General features: G+C 39.0%; 1 protein-coding gene, 1 non-coding gene and 1 pseudogene across 5 annotated transcripts in view; 1 reads left to right on the top strand and 2 right to left on the bottom strand.

Moving 5' to 3' along the window:
- The window catches only part of Pcnx1 (pecanex 1), a 168365-nt gene that overhangs the window by 17435 nt on the left and 128322 nt on the right, over nucleotides 1-22608 (bottom strand). For all 4 annotated transcript variants that reach the window (XM_045154648.1, XM_045154649.1, XM_045154650.1 and 1 more), the window contains 9 exons: nucleotides 19096-19246; nucleotides 16614-16755; nucleotides 15363-15540; nucleotides 12638-12746; nucleotides 11365-11494; nucleotides 5933-5991; nucleotides 3759-3974; nucleotides 2336-2589; nucleotides 443-673 (listed from right to left, as the gene is read on the bottom strand). In XM_045154648.1, the coding sequence (XP_045010583.1) occupies nucleotides 443-673; nucleotides 2336-2589; nucleotides 3759-3974; nucleotides 5933-5991; nucleotides 11365-11494; nucleotides 12638-12746; nucleotides 15363-15540; nucleotides 16614-16755; nucleotides 19096-19246 (1470 nt within the window). The remainder of the gene's footprint in view (nucleotides 1-442; nucleotides 674-2335; nucleotides 2590-3758; nucleotides 3975-5932; nucleotides 5992-11364; nucleotides 11495-12637; nucleotides 12747-15362; nucleotides 15541-16613; nucleotides 16756-19095; nucleotides 19247-22608) is intronic.
- LOC123462579 lies at nucleotides 5241-5344 on the bottom strand. The gene has a single exon (XR_006638377.1). It is a non-coding gene; the product is annotated as a small nucleolar RNA SNORD16 (small nucleolar RNA).
- Nucleotides 7691-8493, top strand: LOC123462162 (annotated as a pseudogene).

Below are 22608 nucleotides of genomic sequence, written 5' to 3'. Positions count from 1 at the left end.
AGGACACTGAAAGAGAAACCTGGGGCCATTCTCTTTCTCTTGCCTTGGCAGAGTTTCATTGGGCCAAAGATGATCCAGACATTTTTCATTAATCCAGAATATGGGAAGCTCAAGAAAAACTAACTCACAATAACTAACAGGGATATTCCTTCCATCTTTGGAGAAACCTGGATTCAGAATTGCAAACGAGGGCTGGAGAGATGGCTTAGCGTTTAAGGTGCTAAGCTGGCAATTCCAAAGGACCCAGGTTGGATTCCCTAGTACCCTCGTAAAACCAGATGCACAGGTGGCACATGTGTCTGGAGTTCATTTGCACTGGCTAGAGACCCTGACATGCCCATTCTCTATCTGTCTCTTTCTCACTCTCAAATAAATGAATGAATGAATGAATAAATAAATAAATATTTTGAAAAGAATTGCAAATGAAATACAGGAGCCCTACCTTTGCTCTCCGGGAAGAGCAGTATTCTATCCAGTTGAGGTAAATCACACAGAAACTCTCCCTGGATATGCCTGCCAGCCGATGGTCATAGTCTTCGTCAATGTTTGGATTAAATGTTGGGTCTACATCAACATAATTTCGGTCTGCACACAGACGCAGTCCTTCCTGCATTGTCTCATTAGCTAGCCACTCCTCCAACTTAGAGGAGGTTGTGACATAATAAATGATACCCTAATATGAACACACAGGAAAAGAACTCAGGTTAAATCACAATTTAGTTAATTCTAATTCTTCAGTAAAATAAATTCCAACTGTTTCTATGGATAATATAAATAAAAAATACTATACTCTAGCATACAATTTAGGAATGCTATGCTTCAAGACTGCCTGGATGGTAAGAACATTTCATATCTTAAAATCACGATCACGAATTCAGCAAGGTAACTTGACTGGACTTTATTTGTACTAATTTTCATGTTGTTGAATTTAGGATGCTTTTTTGGAGGTGAACAAGTTTACTATGCTGCCTTTATATTTAAAAATTTCTCAGAATGCTATTAAAACCATCTGGTGTTTATATATCAAGTGACAGAAATACAGCTGGGGGAGGGGAGAGGCAGAGAAAAAGAGATAGCTTCCTGAGGTTGAGTTTAATCAAGCTCAAGATTCACCCACATCAGTGCAAATGAAATGGAATTTGGAGGTTAACATCAACAAATTTGGAAAATTCAGATGTGAGTCATAAAAATTAATAACATGTTTCTTAAATATACTGGTTTTGCCTAGAAGTTCTTGAATTATTACCATTTTTCTTTATTTTTACAAGACCTTTAACAACAATGACAACAACAGAAACAGAATATTTTGTATAATAAATGACTGATCATGCCAATGAGAGGCCTGGCCTTTGCCCTTGGATATTGGGAAGGAAAGTCTAAGTCCTACGAATGGCTGCCTGATTAAGACAGTTTGTCCAGTTGGGTAGACCCCAAGAGTCTCAAATCCTACAGACTTAGGACAGCCATGTGGGTGGCCAACTATGTCAAAGTGACTGCACCCCAATTAAAATGTAACACTCTTAAGTGAGTGTGTGTTGGGAGGGGATTGAACATTCCTCAGCACGCTGCCTAAAACATATGTTACAAATGCTACCAGTTATGCTAATGAACAAATGAAACACGTTCCTTTCAGAGAACAGTAAGATCTAGGGGCGGAGGGCTTTGCTCAGCAGTAGAGTGCCTTGGGTTCTGTCTCCATATCCAAGGGGGGAAAAAATCACAAGATATTTTTTTGGGGGGCGTGGATTTAGTTAGGCTCAGGCTAACCTGTAATTCACTATGTAGTCTCAGGCTGGCTTCGGACTCTCAGTGATCTTCTCACCTTGGCCCAAGTGCTGGGATGAAAGGCATGCACCATCACGTCCAGTACAAGATCTTTATAAGTATATATTTTTTATTAAAATTTTTTTTTCTAGAACCGGACATGATGGTGCACGCCTTTAATCACAGCACTCAGGAGGCAAAGGTAGGAGGATCGCTGTGAGTTCAAGGCCACCCTGAGACTACATAGTGAGTTCCAGGTCAGCCAGGGATAGAATGAGACCCTACCCTGAAAAACCAAAAATTAAAAAAAAAAAAATTCTATAGGTATATTTTTGCCAACTCATCTGGATTCTAGAAAATTGAAATCCACTACTTAGAAGCAAGGATCAAGTTTAAAATATGTACAAAGGGCTGGAGATGTTGCTCAGTGGTCGAATATACTTAACTGCCCCTGGCTTAATTCTGAGCAGAGTAAAGTTGAATGAAAGAATACATAAATAAAAATAATGCATGTATGACTTCCTCCCAAATTCCTCAGCACTCAAAGATCTAAGCAGAAGCATACCCTTACCTTGACGTAATAAGTGGTGAGAACTTTCCGCAGATCAAAGACTTGCAGCATAGAAGCAGCACTGTTATCGGTGATGCTGTAGCCCTCCAGAATGTACTTAGTGACTATGACTTCCCAAGCTAGCCAGCGCTGGCTAAAGGCAGCATTAAAGGAAAGTACATGAGGAATGTGGCCAGGTTCACAGCAGCAAAATCCTTCATCTTCCTCTACACCTTCAGTAATGGCCTCCACTTCCCGTTGTTGACAGTAGGTACCTAAAAAAAAAGAAAGACAAAAAAAGGATAGAAAGTAGAAAATGGGGAAAAAATGCCTACAAGACATAAGAGATTTAGAAAAGACACATTTTATTTATGGTTGCCTGAGAAGGCTCATTAGCAAACCGTGGCAAACTCCCAAATGCAAGTGATCTCCACTCTCTTCTTGCAAAATCATCACAACGTGTGTGAGGCCAAGAAACAGCCTGAAAATTTGGGCCCTAAACTAACATCTTTAGTGCTGACACATAGATTTTCAAATCTTTCCAGTGAGTTTATGATTGCATTTGTGCCAAACGAGTAAATGTGTATGTATCCCCTAAGGAGGTGAGTTCATTTAAAATCAGAACAGTGGAATGAACTGTCCACTGTAAGAGTGGGCCTTCCCCACCTCTATGGAAAGGTCCTCACAGACACACTCAGGAGTGAGCTTCACTTGTCTCTGAGGCACATCTTAATAGTCAAGTCGACAAACAGATAAGCCATTACGGTGTCTACTTTGATTCTTTCAAATGCTTCCTATTACAAGAAAATACTCCACAAAATTTACAAGAATTTTAAAACTGATCAGAAAGACATTAAAAAACAGGACTTGAGATTCCTAAAAAGCAAATTTCTATTCATGCTTATAAGTTCCTCAACTTCTAGGATGTCTGTGAATGTGAATATGATTTTCTATGTAGAAACAGCCTCATCTGTCAGCATGTAATTATAGCAGGCTAGTGGGTGAAGGTAATAAGGTAATGGAGAGTAACTGTTTAAGGGGCTCAGGCGTTTCCTCTGAAATAATGAAATTGATCTGGACCCCCTTCTGATTACTGAGGACAATGACATGGTATCTTCATGAATATTCACTATTGTTCTGTTCAGCAGTCTATGTCTCTATGCTTGAATACATGTTCTAGGAAGAGACCAGACAGAATGAAAGCTCAGTATTTTCAGGAAACAACTGCATTATACCCTTGTCACTACTTGCACACACAATATCATGCAGAAAAAAGATGCTTCTTTCAATAAGAACTGGGGCAGAGGATAATCTAATAATTACTCTTTAATACATTTTCTCATTCTACAATGCCAAAGATCTAATTTTGTAATTTTTGATTTGAGATGCAAATATATAAAATTTGGATGTCACAGATGCTCTGAAAATAAAATGAATTCCTTACCTCTAAATTCAAGTCCTCGCAGCTGGAATGTGACCAGGCCATTGCCTATTTCTATGAGGTGCACTAGTGCATTGAGATAGTCCGAGGCCAGGATGAAACAGTCCCCGGTGCCATAGTTTCCCCACCGTCCTAAGAGCAAATCACCACAGAGACTGTGCTGTAGGGATCGGGTTAGATGTTCATAGAAGATGGAATTCAGATTGTTGTCATCTGATCCTATAAAAAGGGATTTTAAAAGTTAACTTCACTTTTAAGTTTCCTTTATATTGAAAACCATGATTATTAAAATTATTGAAAATAACTGAGTGTGGTGGCACAGGCCTATAATCCTAGCCCTCCTGCTACAAATTTGAGTTCAGCTAGATAGCAAGACAAAGAAAATCTAAAACTTAATTCCAAAGTTTGCATTTACTTGGGGGAAAAAAAAAAAGCCATAATCTTTAAATCATGTGCTGGCTGACTGGTTCCCAGATGGTGGCAGTACTGGAAAGAAGTAGAAACAAAGGAGGTGGGGCCTACTGAGAGGAATCTGGGTACAGTACTGGAGAATGGCAAAAAGGATTAATAAGTGTCTCAAAAATCCATCTAACTAAATATTAAAAGGAGGGGAACACAAGATTATGTCAATAAAATGGTAACATACAGTTCTATGTCCATTAAAGAAAAGTACTGATTTCTGGGCTGGACAGCTGACTCAGCAGCTAAAGGAGTTTGCTTCCAAAGCACCCTGACCTAGGTTGGCCCCCCAGTGCCCCTGCACAGCCAGATGCAAAGTGGCGGCTCGTCTGGAGTTTCTAGCACAGGAGGGCCTAGTGTACACACTCTCTCTTTCCCTCTCTCTCAAAAAAAGTTATACATATTTAAAAGCATACTGATTTGTTTTTCAGGATAGTAATGTCAGCATCCCAAGAATTCTAGCCCATTATAAGCATGTACTAGAGATGAGGTAGTTCTTTCTAGAATGTGAGAGGGTCATTGATGTCAAACAACTAGCTCTCCCTAATTCAATTTCATAATTAAAAAGTAATTCAATGATTTGGTTTTTCATATGGATAGAGAACATTTGAGGGAATTTATAAATCAAATGGATACAGACATTCCAGTCTGGGAGTCATTTGTTTTTTTAAAGTTCTAAGGTTCTGGCCAACTCATTAGTCTTTCATGGTTGAGCAGTGAGGCTCACAGGGAAATATCAGATTACCACTGGGTGGGCTATAACACTAATATTTCCCAAATGACCAAGCTAAAAACCCATCCAGCAATGACACTGTCAACTACATGCCACCCACTGAAGCCACATCTTGAGGATTTGCACCCCCATGACATCTATGGCCTCATTAAAAGAAAATAATACTTATCCACATCCTTGGAGAAGAGTCTATGAGTCTGATGGCACATATTCTGCATTCTTATCTAGTTCTGCTCTGCTTTCTCCTAACTTATGGAACGATCTCTGGAGAGTGGTTTTGTTTTACCATGCCTTGCTCAGTAACAATTGTTGTCAACCTCCTCATCCAAACCAGTTTCCTGACAACAGCAAACTGTCACTGAGAACAGACTAAGTCACAAATTATGAAATCATTGCAAGAGATGGTCATTTTTATTCTGATCAACTTTCTTATGATATTTTTGTAAAAGATGGGTAGTTAAATGGGATACTCCAATCCATATACATTGCACTTTGCTGATGTAGGACAAAATAAAGCAAATAATTTTTTAAATTTAAATTACTATTTGTGCCTGTAAACCCAGCCCCTGAGAGGATACAGCACAACTGTGAGCTAAAGGGTTGCCTGGAATATATAGTTGAGTTTCAGGCCAGATAGGGCTACACAGAGATACCCTGTCTCAAAAGCAAAATAGACTTTCAAAACAATTCTAATTATTTGAGAGAGGGGAAGAGAGAGAATATGAATATGGGTGTGCCAGGGCCTCCTGCCACTGCCAATGAACTCCAGACACACATGGCACTTTGTGCACCTGGCTTTATGTAGGTACTAGGGAACTGAACTCAGGCTAACAGGCCTTGCAAGACAGTGCCTTTGGCTGTTAAGCCATTTCCCAGACCAAAATGGACTACTTTTAGACACTCTTAGTAAGTTGGGAGCGAGAGTGAATATATACATATATCAATCAAACCCTTCAGCTTGCTTCCTTACAAATAGGGCTATTACCTGGATTTCTATCAAGCTGAGAAGCCAATCTGGTATTTGAATGATCCACTCGTTTTGTGCTGAAGAAGACAAAATAAAGTGTTTTTAGTGACTTTGTATCTTTAAAAGAATATTAAAAATGAGAACTTCAAAATATACTTTAAATGAATCTTACCACCTTATGAACATTTCTGAGAAAGTCTACTTTTTGGTAGCACAATTTTATGGCTACACTTTTAATTTTTCCCTTTTACTTTCATAACACATAAAACTAACAGGTTTTCCCTCACTTTTGTATTTAATTGAAAATTAAATTAAATTGTAAAAAGACAACTGTAAGTGTACTGCAAATGATCTTGACCAGGATAAAAATTGCAGCCTGCAAATGGTTTTCACAAGCTTACAGGACATGAAACATTCTCTGCTGGGGAAGAATACATTTAGTAATGCCCAGTGATGCTGTGGTCTGTAGAAGGATGATTCGCTAGATGTGGCTCACAGAATCAAAGGCTCTTTTATGGACTTTCTCAGGTCAAGATTATTCTCACTGAGCTTCCATTTGCACTTTTCTACTATGTTTACACCAGTATTGATGGTGCAAAGGCAACAGTGTAAGAATGTTGGTGCTGGCTTATGAACCAAGGAGATGGCACCATCCCTCACTGCCACACGTGCACAATAAACAAGCTATTCATTTTACTCAAAAACACCCTAAGAGACTAGGGAGATGTCTTAGTAGTTAAAGGCACTTGGCTTCTAAAGGCTGTCAGCCTGAAATCAATTTCCTAGCCAACCACATAAAGCCAGAAGCAGAAGCAGGAGATTCTGGCATACACATACAAATAAATAACTAAAAAGACACTTCACATGAAGCAGTAAAGTTACTTGTTTTGTAAGTCAGTACAGGCCACTTTACATCCTGCATGAGCAAGTGCACAAAAAGCACTTCTGTATTCTGAACTAAGCTATCTCAAGGGCTGCTGTCTGAACTACAAGCTGAATTTGTAGCCTTTCTCCCGGGAAATCATTTTTACTTCAACTGATGAAGAAACTACAAGATTACTCAGATGTGTTATTTAACAGACATATCTCAATAACAAAGAAAAATGAGCCTGTCACTTTGAGGAAAACATGTAGCTCTTGACAATAAAAACCCAATTTTTAGGCTAGGAATATGGCTAAGTGGTTAAGGCACCTGCTTGTAAAGCCTACTGGCCTAGGTTCAATTCCCAAGTACCCATGTAAAGCCAGATGAATAAACAACGCATGTGTCTGGAGTTCATTTGCAGTGGCCAGACTACCTGGCGCATGCATGCATGCATGCGCGCGCGCACACACACACACACACACAGTCGCTCTCAAATGAAACTTTTTTTAAAATTCAAGTTTTCAAGTTAAAAAAATCAGAATTTGGGAAATTTGAAACTATCACCAAAAACTTGATGGCCTCCCAATATAACTTTTTTGAGATTGACAGTAATGACATCAATAAACACTTGAATGACACACACTAACATTTGGAAGATCTATTTGCTCAGTAAGCTAACAGTTCCAAATAACTAAGAAATGCTATAAAATGACACATGAGTAAAAACCTCAAAGTACAAAGCAGACAGATGGATTTGTACACAACACAGTTCTGAAAGTTCATTAATACAGTTTAGATCCAACACTGAAACTACCACTTGCTGAATTTTAGTGAAAATTTAAAAAGAAAAATATTGTCTTAAGACTCTGTTGATGGCAAAGTGCATGCCACCCCATGGAAGATTCGATGACATGAACATGGACATGAGCCCGCTGGTGCCCCAGAACTCTTTTTGCAGCTGTGAACTGAAGGCTGACAAAGACTGTCACATTACAGTGGATGAAGAGGAGGAGCACCAGTTATCTTTAAGCACAGTCAGTTTAGGGGTGAGGGCAAAAGATGACCTGCATACCACTGAGTCACAGGCAATGAGTATGAAGGCATGCAGTTACAATACCACTGGCGACTTTGAAAATGTACAACCAGCATTTTCTCTTCGGGGCTTTGAAATGACACTACCTGTGGTCTTAAAGTTGAAGTGTGCTTCAGGGCTTGTGCACTTTAGCAGACAGCACTTAGCTGAGGAGGAAGACACAGAGTCAGGAGAAGGGAAGGAGGATGGGAAACTCTTCAGTATGTATGGAAAGCAACAGCCCTGGAGGCGACGGCAAGAGTCACAAAAAATGTAAACTTGCTGCTGATGGAGATTATGACAAGGATGAAGATGATGATGATAAAATTGAAGAAAAAGCCCCAGTAAAGAAATCTATATGAGATGTTCCAGCCAAAAATACAAGTAAACCTGAATAAAAAAGACTCAAAATCATCAACACCAAGATCAAAAGGTCAAGAAGTCTTCAAAAAATAGGGAAAAAAATGCTAAAACACTAAAGGACCTATTGTTTCTGTTGATGACATTAAAGTAAAAATACAAGCTAATATAGAAAAAGGTGGTTCTTATCACAAAATGGAAGCCAAGTTTACCAATTATGTGAAGAACTGCTTCTGAATGACTGACCAGGAGGATATTCAAGATCTCTGGCAATAGAGTAAGTCTCTCTTTCTTTCTTTTGAAAAAATATTTTATTTTTATTTATTTGACAGAGAAAGAGGGAAAGAAGGAGAGAAAGAGAGAATGGGCGTGCAAAGGGCTCCAACCACTACAAACGAACTGCAGACTAATGACCCCTGCCTGTGCATCTGGCTAATGTGGGTCTCGGGGAGTTGAACCTGGGTCCTTTGGCTTTGCAGGCAAATACCTTAACCACTAAGCCATCTCTCCAGCCTGGAGGTCTCTTTTATAAGAAAGTAGTTTAAGTAGTTTGTTGAATTTTCTGTCCTAGTTTCTGTAACAGTTGATACCTGGCGGCCTTTTTTTTTTTTATATAATGCAAAGTGAGAACTTTCTCTATCATGTTTCATAAATGTTGTCCAAGTTCCATTCCCAAGAATGTGTTGTCTAAAATGCCTACTTAATTTTTAAGATGAACTCTACCCCCTGCTAATTTTAAGTATGTATGTGTGAAATGTTATGACAGGACATAGAAGTAATGGTCAGACATGGAAATGGTGGAAAACAAAAATATTAATGAGAAATAAACTCAGTATTTGTAATACAGTAGTAGTGTTTCTGTTTTCTTAGCCATTTTATACTTCGTCATAAAGAAATAAGCTAGGCGTGGTGGCACATACCTTTAATTCCAACACTGGGGAGGCAGAGGTAGGAGGATTGCCATGAGTTCCAGGCCACTCTGAGATTACAGAGTGAATTCCAGGTTAGCCTGGGCTATAAAGAGACCCTACCTCAAAAAAGCAAACAAACAAAAAAGTAAGTAAGTGTAAAAAAAAAAAAGTAAGTAAGTGTACATAAATAAGTAATTAAAATACTTCTTTCTTTTCCAACTATGTATCTGCAAGGCCAAATTTCCTTCCTATATTCCAAGAAAAACAATGTATTGCAACAGATTGAATACACAAACAGGTAAGAGTGGAGACCTCTTACAGTAAGTAAGATATTAAAAGATGTCCAAATCTGTAAAACAATGCCACTCTTCATTCCCAGTTAATTTTTTGGTAGGTGAAGAATGTATTCTTAACTTTAAAATATTACTTATGTTAATATGCAATGATATTATATTTTTTCTTCTTTTGTTTTCCTTGGATCTAAGTCTTCATTAGTAACAGGGGAGAGGGAGAAGGGGAAAGAGACAGACAAAGGAAAGGAAAGAGGGCACACACACCAGAGAAAGAGAAAGAACAAAGAGCAAGAGAAAAGAGGGTATCTCTTTCTTTTAAGATAGGGGCTTCCTATGTAGAATAATCTAGCTTCAAACCTGTAATCCTCTTGCCTCAGTCCCCTGAGTTCTGGGATTAGAAACAATGGCATGCATTTTTAAATTAAGTATTTGTAATTTTTTGTTTTGCTTTTTGAGGCAGGGCTTTACTGTAGCCCAGGCTGACCTGGAACTCACTCTGTGTTCAGATTGGCCTCAAATTCATGGTGGTCCTCCTACCTCAGCCTTCTGAGTGCTGGGATCAAAGGTGTGTGCCATCATGCAAAGCTCCAAAATTTTCTGCTATACAGAACACTATTTTGGCCTAGATGTTGGGTCAGAAAAATTTTAATTCACCAAAATGGGAAACATTATGAGTGTTTTAGGAACTTCAAACCTACAAGCTAGTTCACTGAGTGAAAATGCCAATACATTTGGTGTACAAAAAAGCCAGAAGAATTCTAACAAGCATAAGTGCTCTCTATGTCAGCATGCCTACACATGTGAAAATGTGTATGCTCCACACTTAAGTAATTCCTCTCTTAGGAACTCTTTCTAAAAAAAAAAAAATATCAGATTTGGGTATTTAATAAGACTGTCACTAAACATTAGGTTAAGTTAGTCTAAAGAACTAAGTCTACAAGGAGAAAATATTTTGTATACAAAGTTGGTCATTAAAAACTTTTCTTCATGAAAAAGCAGAAATGCCAATAAAAGTTTAGCTACAGAAATAGCAAGTGTTTCTAAGAAAACTATGACATAACTCATAACTTACAATGATAAACACTGTACAACACAAAGATTCATAGTATTTTTTAATATTTTATTTATTTAAAAGAAAAAGAGTGAGCAAATGAATGGGCATGCCAGGACCTCTCTGTACTGCCAACAAACTCCAATTCCAGATGCATGCACCACTTTGTGCATCTGGCTTTATGTGGGTATTGGGGAATCAAACCTAGATCCTTAGGCTGTATTAGGCAAGCAACTTAACCACTGAGCTATCTCTCTAGCCCCACAGTATTATCAACATGAACTAATTCTAAGACATTCTTAGAAGAAAAAAATGCAGAATGAGTATTTAATTAGAACTACATTTTTTCACAGTTATGACTTTAATTTATCATACATTTTACAGAAGTCTATGAACAATTTAAAAAAATTAGAACTATATTTTGAAAAATCTTATGAGTGCAGAAAATAAAGACTAATTTTCTTGAACACTTCCTTTATATGATTCCCAAATAAATGTAATTTTTAGCAAAAACATTTTATCATAGCTAATGACAATCTAAAATAATCTTTTGCAATAATCTTGTCAGAAGTTTTTCTCTTTGTTCTCCCTCTCTCAAATAAATAAATAAAAATCTAAAAAATGGGGCTGAAGAGATGGTGTAGCAGTTAAGGCCCTTGCGCGCAAAGCCAAGGGATCTAGGTTTGATTCCCTAGGACCCACGTAAGTCAGACACACAAGGTGAAACACGTGTCTGGAGTTCATTTGCAGCGGCTAGAGGCCCTAGTGTGCCCCTTCTTTCTCTCACAAACAAACAAACAAACAAACAAACAAACAAACAAACAAACAAACAAACAAACATTTTAAAAAAGTTTTTCCCTTCAAAATGACTGAAGTTGTCTTTCACGTATTTACTCACTTATAGTCTCTCTCCCAGAACTTCACAGGTCTGACATAGGAAGTGATGAATATTGCGCTGCCCAGGAAAGGGTTGAGTGGGGTAGAGAAGAAGGCTGACACGACAGCCTGGATGAACAGCATCGCTGAGTCTAGGAGACACTGGTTAAGGAACTTAATGGCCACCTGACAAATGTGAAAGAAGCCAGGAGTGGGGGAGGGACGGGGTGAGAAAGAAAGGAAAAAAGAACAAAGAAAGAAGAAAAAATTCTCACAAACCCATTTAAATGACAGTCAATGGAGAAATGCAGTACCCTAGCAGTACAGGAAAGAGGTTGCCACTGGACAGACAGACAGCACGGGGCGTACAAACAGAAAGATGCATGCAAGGACCATGCACACTGGAGTGAGGTGCTGAAGGGAGCTAAATAAATACTCACTAATATGTATTTGTGAAAGCTAATCTTGGGGAGAGATACTTGAGGCTAATTTTAGAGAAGTGAAAACTATAATTTCGAAAAGGTCATGTTTTAATATCACCAGGGTCCTTAGTCTTTATTGTTATTTAGGATGTACTTTCATGAAATGAGGAAAGTGGAATTTGTTTTTATTTTTTGAGGTAGGGTCTTGCTCTAGCCTAGGCTGACCTGAAATTCACTACATAGTCTCAAAGTGGTCTCGAACTCATGGCTACCCTCCTACCTCTGCATCCCAAGTGTTGTGATAAAAGGCGTGTGCCACCACACCCAGCTTGAAAAATGAAGTTACTAGACAGAAGTTTAATTGCAATTGTTAGGAAAAAAGAGTTTATTAATTTAAAAGTTTTTCTAAATGCATTAAAATCCCTGGACTTCTATAATTTACATTTTAAACATATTTTTTTTTGAGGGAGGGTTTAACCCCAGCCCAGGCTGACCTGGAATTAACTATGTATCTCAGGGTGACCTCGAACTCAGTGATTCTCCTACCTCTGCCTCCTGAGTGCTGGGATTAAAGGCATGCGCCACCATTTCCAGCTCTAAAACATAAAGTTTTAAATTAGCATTACTTAATTACAAAGCCTTAATATCTTTCTTATGTGCAGGTGGTCTGTGGATCACAGTTATTAATTTAAGCTGAACAATCTAAATCATCATGGGTGACTTTTCAGAAGCCTGTGAGGTTTTGTTAACTCTGCATACACTGTGCCTGTGTACGGAATGGCACTTTCCACATGCATGTGGCAAGCTGCCTATAAACTGTTATTCTCATCAAGGATATGACTATCTAACCTTAGGAACTATAGTGAAGGATACGGGGCACTGCAAAGGGCTGAGCAAACGCATGGAAAGCAGAGCCCCATGTGATCTGCCACGGGGCAACGTAGGTGTACACAAACTGCAACTTATACAGGAGTTCCCCCAACTGCAAAGGGAAAAGAAAATCCGTCAGTAACAAACTTACTGGGTACTTGAGACAGAAAACAAGGCCTATAAAATGTATTTTCTTCCCAATGAAGAAATGACATTGAAATTATTTTCTATTTGCATCGTATGACAAAATTTTTCAATTGTCAAAACACTGGTGGTTTTTTTTTCCATTTGGTTTTTTGAGGGTCTCACTCTAGCTCAGGTTGACCTGAAATTCTATGTAGACTCAGGCTGGCCTTGAACTCACCGCAATCCTCCTACCTTGGCCTCCCAAGTGCTGGAATTAAAGGCAGCACCACCATGCCCAACAAGATATTTTTAAATGAGGCATTTTTAAAATAATTTATTTATTTTTGCTTTTTCATGGTAGGGTCTCATTGTAGCCCAGGCTGACCTGGAATTCACTCAGTAGTTTCAGAGCGGCCTTGAAGTTTTGGTGATCCTCCTACCTCTGCCTCCTGGGTGCTGGGATTAAAGGTATGCATCACCACGCCTGGCTAAATGAGGCAATTTTTATGAACAGAAAGCTGACTTGTGATTCTGTGTTTCATGTTTAAAATGTTCTAAGCTCTCTATTGGCCAGTCATATTATTATTTCTACTACTAAAAACAAAATGAAAGAGATAGGAAACAACAAAATTACTGTCCTTGAACAAAAACTCTAGATGTCTAACCTCAATTGTTGTCAATGGAAACACAGCACACAGTCTAATGTTCTTTAACTGGATCTGTTATGTTAGAACAAGTCTTCAGTGCTGAAGAACCAGGGCTGCGGTTGTAGCTAAGAGTACAAAATTTGCCTAGCATGTGTGAGGTTCTGGGTTCAATCTCCATCACTGCAATCAGTCAATCAAAGAAATCTCAATTTCAGGCATCCAGAAAATGTAAATGAACCCCCACATTCTTGGCCACAACTTCAACTTAGGCTTACCACCCTCAATTCTAATACGATAAAGAAGACAGGACACAGACAGAAGCAGCCTGTGTGTCACCAGAAAGCCGTTAGACCTACTTAGAAGCACTGACTCAAACTTCAGATTCTAAATGAGAAACAGATGGCATTCAGATTTGGACTGGAATTCTGGAGAAAAAAAAACCACTATGTAATTTCATGGGTAAATGGCTGGTACATAAGTATCTTTGCATACACTTAATTTTTCATTTTAAAAGGGCACTAAGTTGATGGCACATTTAATACTTAAAGATATCTTTTGCTTATTATCACTGGTAAATTTTATCTACTGAGCATAAACCTTAAACACTGCCATTCTCAGTCAACACATCTAGACAGTTCTGTAAAATAATATATTCCCACCTCTTTACATTTATTTATTTTGAGGCAGGCTCACTCTAGTCCAGGCTTGCCTCAAACTCACAGCGATCCTCCTACTTCTGCCTCCCAAGTGCTGGGATTAAAGGTGTGCACCACCACACCAGGGTCCTATCAGAACAGTTAACAAATGAAAATATTAAGGAAGTCCAAAGTACTGTAGAGTTAAATATGGTGTCAACATAATTCCAGGTCTGTTTTATGTTTTACTGTAAGATGCAACACAATTTTCAATCTAAGTATTAAAGTTTGTGAGGAAGTCATGCTTCCTTATGCTCCTCGGCTTAACTTTCTGACTTCCTATTTTGGTTGATTACCATGTTTACAAGAGGAAGTAAATGATAAAAGGACATTAGTGACTGAACAAATGCAATACTGGAATATTTTAGAAGGTGTTCATCACAATAATGAAACTGTTGATTCCTAAAACCGTCTTCAGACCAATAGCTTTTTACTTCTCGCGCTCTAACCCTGGTCACCCTGCCATTACCCGAGTCACTGTCACAGTCCCAGAAACTGCTGCCCACACCTTCAGGTTCTCTCTTCCCCATTCATCCCAAATATGGCTGACCAGGCTGACCTGCCTAAAACTGGACTTTCATTATGTTTGGTGGCTGTTCCTTTGCTTTAGCTGTTGCCTATCAAATGGGATAATATATGTCAAAGTCCTTTGCATGTGGACAGTTTCAATGTGAAATCTAGTCACTACTTATAAATAACCTAACTACATAATCTCCTTCACTTAGAAACACAACATTCTTCAGCAACAAGACCCTTTAGCAGAGAGTTAGAGTATTTAGTTTTGACCATCACATTCGCAGTGGATATAAAAACATTTATCTTATGAGTGGGTGATGACCAACAGAAGCATTCTGCTAGCTCGAAAGTATTCTTTTAAGCTTTTACCTTCCAGGCTATTATCCTTTACTAAAGAATTTGTTCCAGTCCATTTACCTAGCTGCCCAGAACCCAATCAGTTTCTATCACTTCTAGTTCTACACTTATAGAAAGCACATTCCTTTTAGAAGATACTATATATTTAAGAATATGTACTTAATAATGTTTCTCTATTTTTTTCTAGAAAAGCTAGTTTTGCAGTCGTAAGGAAAAATACATCTTTATGAATCATAATGACTAGCCCTGTTGACAGATTTTAATATGCTCCTGACAAAAGAATCCTGGTCGACTGAAGAAGCCATATTACTTAAGAGATAATAGAAGGATCAGCATAATCCTCACTAAACATGTTACTTAGAGATATTCCTGTCAGCGGCAAGTTACCTTGTTGAAGAGGATGGACATGAAGAAGAGATCTAACAGCATGGTCTCTGAAAATGCTTCATAGTCAAATTTGAAAAAGAGCACAGTGAAGATGACTGTGATGTACTGACAGGTAGGGCTGCTAAAGGAGGAGCGCAGTAGCTTCAAGCCAGCAATGGTGATCATTAACGCACCTAACCTGCAGGGAGAAAGCACAGCCTGTCAGCTGTGGCTGCACACAGGAGCAAACACCTGCCGCATGAACAAGATCACTACCACAGCCCCAGCAGCTGGGAGGCCAAGGCAGTAGGATCACAAGGGCAAATGGCAACCTGGGCTGCTTAGCAAGATCCTGTCTAAAGAAATATATACATAATAATAATCTACACAGCTAAACAAATCATGTCCTGAAAAAAACTAATAATTTATTATTCTTATCATTTATACAAATAAACCTGTTTCTCAATCTCTCTTTTTCCTTTCTGCTTGTGTATGTGGTGTTGGCACATGCGCGTACCCTTGCAGCACCCATGTGCTCCTCTGGGCTGGCTGCAGCATCCGCTCCATTGCTCTTCAGAGTCTCTTACAGAGCGTGCCAGTTACTTCTCTGCAAGCTCAGGCAGGCAAGCCCAGGATACTTCCTGGTCTCTGCTCCCATTGGGGGACAAGGGTTACAGGCACACATGGGCATCCCCAACGGTTTATGTGGGATCTAGGAATTCAAACTCGGGTAGTTTCAGACCTCCATAGGCCCTCATACTTGCGTAGGAAGTGCACTGAATTGCTGGGCCATCTCTTCAGCCCTAGTTTCTCAGTATTTTTATCACTTTAACATTAGTTGCATTGAACATGTGGAAAACACATACCAACATACCACATGAACCTATAATAACATGAAGAACTACAGGATAACCATGTAGGCAACTGACCATGCAGAAGATATCACTTAAACAGTGCAAAAGTAGTTATCTCCCAAACCTGCCATCTAATGTTAGAGACTAACCTATCTGATAAATGTCATCTCATGAAAATTAGCTGATAAAAGAGGTTAAGAGTAATGAGCATACTGAGAGCAAAAATAGATGTTTAAAAGAGAAAGCAATAGCCATTTTTCTCCTGGTTTTATTTTTTACCTCACAATGCGTTGTTCGAGAAACACTCTGTGCTCCTGGTCCCTGATCACTAACCTAAGACTCTGCTTTAAGGACAAGAAGACCTCACTTTTAATGGCTCCCAGTCTAGTGGTCTGGATCAGAGGATTACTGTACTTACTCCGCATCCAGTTTCTTTGGGCTAGCGATCGTCTCTGCACTGCTGCTAAGTTCATTGAGGACAATCAGTGGATAAATGACATTCTTTTCCACAAAAAGAAGCCACACGTGAAGCTTTTCAAACCACATCATGGTGGCAGCATCTGACCAGGCAACAAGTCAAGTTAGGAGTACAGTTTATATTTATATATGTATGTATTTTACACATATACACACACATATGTATATAGTATATACACAAAGCAGTCTGGTAACATAGTAACAAAGGAAAATCTCAGAACTCACACTTAGCTTTATGTTGTTTGTAAACAGTGTAAGAAACAGTACTGTAATCATCAAAATCTATGTACTTAGAAATGACTGACAATGAGATGAATTTCATATTTAATGCTGGAGATTGACTCAAGAGCTTGTTAGGCAAGTACTCTACCACTGAGCTACTGCCACAGACTATTTTTACTTTTTAGAAATCTTATTTTTAACTGTGACCTAGGTCTCATTATCATTCTATGTTATACAGAGAAAGCTGCTAACAATGCTTAGGCTGTCCCATATACCTAAAGATCTGTTAAATTATCTGTTTTTAAACTGGTAGGATGTATACATATATGTGGTCTAAATTAAAAGGGCTCATGCTGTTCATTTTTATCACCAATGAAGTATTAAGAAGAATCTAAAATACTGGACACACAGTTCTCAGGCTACACGAACAGAGTAAAACACCAGGCTTCTAAGAAGTTCTCTACTGTATGTATTTTTTCCTAAATTGCTAAATATCAGTTCAAGAAAAAAAAACAAAAAACTTTACTATTATTTACTACTTTCCGTAAGTCAAGAACTGATTTAAAATTTTAAAAATATGGACTGAGCCAGGCATGGTGGTGTACACCTTTAATCTCAGCACTCGGGAGACAGAGGTAGGAGGATCGCTGGGAGTTCGAGGCAAACCCTGAGACTACAGAGTGAATTCCAGGTCAGCCTGAGCTAGAGTGAGACCCTACCTCGGAAAACCAATAAATAAATAAGGACTGACTATTTTAAGATCAGTAAGAAAAGGATCATCAGTAATTCATTTTAATGAAAACTAGAAAATTTAAAGACACACTAGGTATATGTGCTATCATTTATATATTTTTAAAACTCTAAAACAAAAGAAAAAAGCCTCTACCTGAGTTACTTTCCTGATATAAAGAATGGGCCAATACCAATTCTCCAGTATCATGTAATTTTCCCTTATTAAAAGAGTACATATTTTAGGGCTGGAGAGATGGCTTAGTGGTTAAAGTGCTTGCCTGCAAAGCCTAAGACCCAGGTTCAATTCCCAGAACCCATGTAAGCCAGATGTATATGGTGGCACACGTCTGGAGTTCATCTGCAATGGCTGGAGGCCCCAACATCACCATTCTCTTTATCTGCCTCTCTCTCTTTCTGCCTCTCTCTCTTTTCCTCTCAAATATATTTTTTTAAAGAGCATATATTTTATAAAAAGTCACCACACTGTTACAACTTACACTAGTATTTAAACAAATTAGTATTTAATTCCCTCTTCAGGATCCAACTGGTGGTCAAAATGAAGTGACACAATGCTTTAAACAATTTCAGTAAGAGACCCACATAATTTGCTTTGAGGATGCAAATTCAAGTTTATTATAAAAAGTTTAAGGGACTTCAGAGTTCTCTAAAAATATTAACGTATTTTCAAGTGAATGAGTGATTTGCTGTGTTCATAAGTAATTCACTGGAAGAAAAGTCTGAGGAGAAAAAGCTTATTTAATCACTGCTATATAATAAATGAAACAGGCATAAATATGTCAACCATTTCTCTAAAATGAATGAGTATAGTATATTACAGGTTAAAGGGTCAATGAACACACAATGAATCCTGACACCAGGAAAAAAAAAAACAAAAAAAAAAAAACACAGAGTTTGCAGTTGCAAGGGAGAAGATTCCAATGCGGGCTGGCCTTCTATTTCTTTTTGAGTAATTTTATACTTTATCCCAAATCTGAACTAGTAACAGCAATGGCAAAGGTTTTTTGTTTTGTTTTGTTTTTGTACTCCCTATACTCTTTTCTAGTAGGACATAGTGTTTATGCTGGGAGGAGGAATAAAGGTTTTCTTTCTTCTATATGCTTTAAGTTCAAGACCTTTCAGAGAGAGGCCTTGAGGAGGGCTGTGCGGCTTGTATATTGTCAGGAAAACTGACTCAGGGAACAGTGGGGACCACTGGAACAGGAAATCACAGACAAGGTTCACCAGTGAAGGGCTCAGAGGAAGAACCTAGAGAAGGAAGGAGTAAGTCGACCCTGTGGACAGTTAATCATTTCTTATTTCCGCAGAAAACAAGGCATCCTGCCAGAGATTTGATTCAGGAGCAGCTTTTTATCTAAGGGTTACTCAGTCACATTTATGTAAGTTGGTCACGTATTAGCATGGTCAAGGGGGAGGAAACTAGCATTAAAGAGTGGCAAAGAAGTACTCACTTCGAACTTCATACTGACTATACTCGGCCGTCTTCAGCAGAGGGTGCGAGAAGCAGTGCCACGGCAGCTGTTTCCTGACCTGAGGCAGCGCGTAGTGAGTGACAAACCCCACAAAGCCCACCACGGCGTACAGCACATACCTGAGAGCAGGCTGAAAGAACAAAGGTGAGGAAACCTGTAGTGACTAGAAGATTCACTGTAGGACTCCGAATTTGTTGGTGCAATTTTTCATTTGATAATGGAGAACAGCATTATCAATTTTAGAATCAAAGAAATAAGCATTAACTGATGGTTTAACATTTCTGTACTTGTAGTTTTTTTCTGATTACTAAGCCATGAAAGTTAGTAACTGTTATAGATATCTGAGCTGTGTTTGGTGGCTACACTACTGCACTATGGAAGAGCAGCTAGAATTGTTCCTCCCTACTCTAAGGAAGTTCTACGTGATTTTCTGAGCAATATGTTAAATTGTCTTAACTAGCAGAGATAAGAACACAAGCTAAGTAAAACTTTAAGTCTGACAGAGGAGCAGAATGGCATGAGGAAAAGAATGATATATTGTTTGCTTTCACATGTTAGATTATTAAGAGAGCTCTTATGCATGCACTCCCAAAAGAAGGAATCAAGCATCATTTCTTCAAGTATTAACATTATAAGTCATATCAATTTAGCATCTCTGGAACCTCCTGAATATGAAGGAGTGCACTCTAATGGACCACTGGACTTGACTGCATTCTCAGAAGAAAAACAAGCCAAAGTGGAGGAATAGGGATTTACCCTTACATGTGAAACAATCAAAAAATGAGTAAATCCATGACCCTGTGATCTGCATTAGCTAGATGAACCCAAATAAACAAGTACCCTGAAGGAAGCAGAACGGAGAAGGTGAACACTGTGACTGTCCTACTCATACCCTAAGATGACAACATTCTCTGAGCTTAGGAGATGGAGCCAGAGTCTGGCTAGACTTCACCAGAACAAGCAATGTACCAAAAAGAAACTGCAAAGAACAGACCTTTGAAGACGCTTGTGGTCCCTTCAGTTTTTCCAGGAGGATGAGAACCGCACATATAAGAAACCACAGAGCCAGGAAAAGAACCAAAGGAAGCCTTGAGAGAGCAAAGCATCCCACACAGCGCTCAAGAGCCAGACAGTGCAAGTTCAGGATCCACAGGATTGGGTAGAGCCTCTCCTGCTCCCCAGAGCAGTGAGGGACATACACTTGACCCTAGCCCCACCTCAGGAATCTTAAGATTAAGACGTAAAGGGATCAAACCATTAACAAGTACTTAATAGTATCAGGGGACAAAATTCCCTTTCTGGAAACACAAAATAATGTAACACCTAACAGGGTAAAATTTATACTGCTAGCATCCAATCAAAACTTACCAAATATACAAGGAATTAGGAAACCACAGTTCACAGTAAGGAGAAAAAAAAAAAGTCACAGAATCAGAACCAAGAACCAACCGGTAAGTAAGTGATGGAGATGGTGGACAGCAGCTAAGGCCTTTAAGGATCAGAACCAACCTGTACTAGATGCAGATGCTGGACAGTAGCTAAGCACTCTAATCTTAAGATTGCTAACCAAATTCCAATGCCCAAAGTGCTAAGTAGAGCATGACAGTAGATATAAAAAAGATTAAATAAATTTCTAAAGAATAAAATCACAGAATGAAAAATACCCTGCATGGGATTAATTATGTTACATCACAAAAGGAAAGATTAGTGAATTTAAAGACAATAGAGCTTAAACATGGGGGGGGGGATTAAAACAAGCTAAGCATCAGGTAACTGGGACTACTTCAGAAGGCCAAAGCTACATGTCACTGGAGTCAACAAAGAGGTGTGGGGATAGGGTACAAGGGAGTGGAGGAATGAGCAGGGTAAAGAACAGAAAAATATCTGGGTAAATAATGGTTAAGTTTCCAAAAGGAATGCAAAGTATGAACCTCAGATTCAATGAACTGCAACCACAACACTAGGAAATCATGCCTTTATCAAACTGTGCTCTAGAAGTGACAACATCAAAATTGTAAAAGCAGCAGAGGAAAAAAAACAAGCAAGCTATCTACAAAGGAATAGATATCATTTCACACCAGAAGCAATGGAAGAAGGAACACAGGGCAGCAATATCTTTAAAATAATGGCAGAAAATAAACTGTCATCCTAGAATTTCATAACCAGTAAAGTATCTTTCAAAACCAATAGTGAAATAAGGATATCCTCAGAATTATAAAGAATGGAGAATCTGAAGCTTCCTAGCTTGAGCAATATTCTAGAACATCTTTCAGGACAAAGGAAAATGGCAACATATAAAAACATGGATGTAGGGCTGGAGAGATGGCTTAGCAGTTAAGCGCTTGCCTGTGAAGCCTAAGGACCCCTGTTCGAGGCTTGATTCCCCAGGACCCACGTTAGCCAGATGCACAAGGTGGCGCACGCATCTGGAGTTTGTTTGCAATGCCTGGAGGCCCTGGTGTGCCCACTCTCTCTCTCAGTCTCTGTCTGTCTCTTTTTCTCTCTATCTGTCACTCTCAAATAAATAAACAAAAAAAAAATTAAAAAAAAACATGGATGTACAGAAAAGAATGAGAGCACTAAACATCATCACTGTGTGGCTGACACATGGAAGAATTGTCCTTGTCAAACTCCACACAACGAACAGTGGTAAGTGTGCTCCAGCCATTCCTGAACTTAAGATGATTTAGTACAAACCTACCAGCAGTCCTGAAATGAAGACTTTGGGATCTTTAGAAGAGAGTAACCCATTCTGCATATATTTGGGATGCGAGTCATGGAGGCCAGAGGATAGTGTGGTGGTTTGATTCAGGTGTTACTCATAAACTTAGGTGTTCTGAATGCTAGGTTCCCAGCTGATGGTGATTTGGGAATTAATGCCTCCTGAAGGCAGTGTATTGTTAGGGGCGGGCTTATGGGTGTTACAGCCAGTTTCCCCATGCCAGTGTTTGGCGCACTCTCCTGTTGCTGTTGTCCACCTTATGTTGGCCAGCAGGTGATGTGCACCCTCTGCTCATGACATTGTTTTTCCCCTGCCATCATGGAGCTTTCCTGCAAGTTTGTAAGCCAAAATAAATCCTTTTTAACCCAAAATATGCTCTTGATTGGGTGATTTCTGCCAGCAACGCAAACCTAACTACAACAGGTAGACTGTGGTATCCAACTTCCAAAATGGTCCCCACGATCCTGCCTTCCTGGTATTTCGCATATGTGTATTTGTTTCCTGTATGGCCAAAACATTCACCTATGTGACTGACAGAATACAGAAGAGATGGCATGTCATTTCTAATATCAGGTAATAAAAGAGTGCATCTTGTCTTGATCTTTCTCTATGATCACTTGCTCTAGGGGGAAACCAGCAACCATTTTATGAGGACACTCAGAAAACCTTTGGGGAGGACCAAACACACAGGAACTGAAGTCTCCAGCCAGCAGTCAATAAGGAAATGAGGACTGCACACAACGAGCCTGAAATGACTACATCAACACCAA

Source organism: Jaculus jaculus, chromosome 7, assembly GCF_020740685.1.
Source record: "Jaculus jaculus isolate mJacJac1 chromosome 7, mJacJac1.mat.Y.cur, whole genome shotgun sequence".
In the NCBI taxonomy this organism is placed as follows: Eukaryota; Metazoa; Chordata; class Mammalia; order Rodentia; family Dipodidae; genus Jaculus; species Jaculus jaculus.
This window is presented reverse-complemented; position numbering and strand designations above follow the sequence as displayed.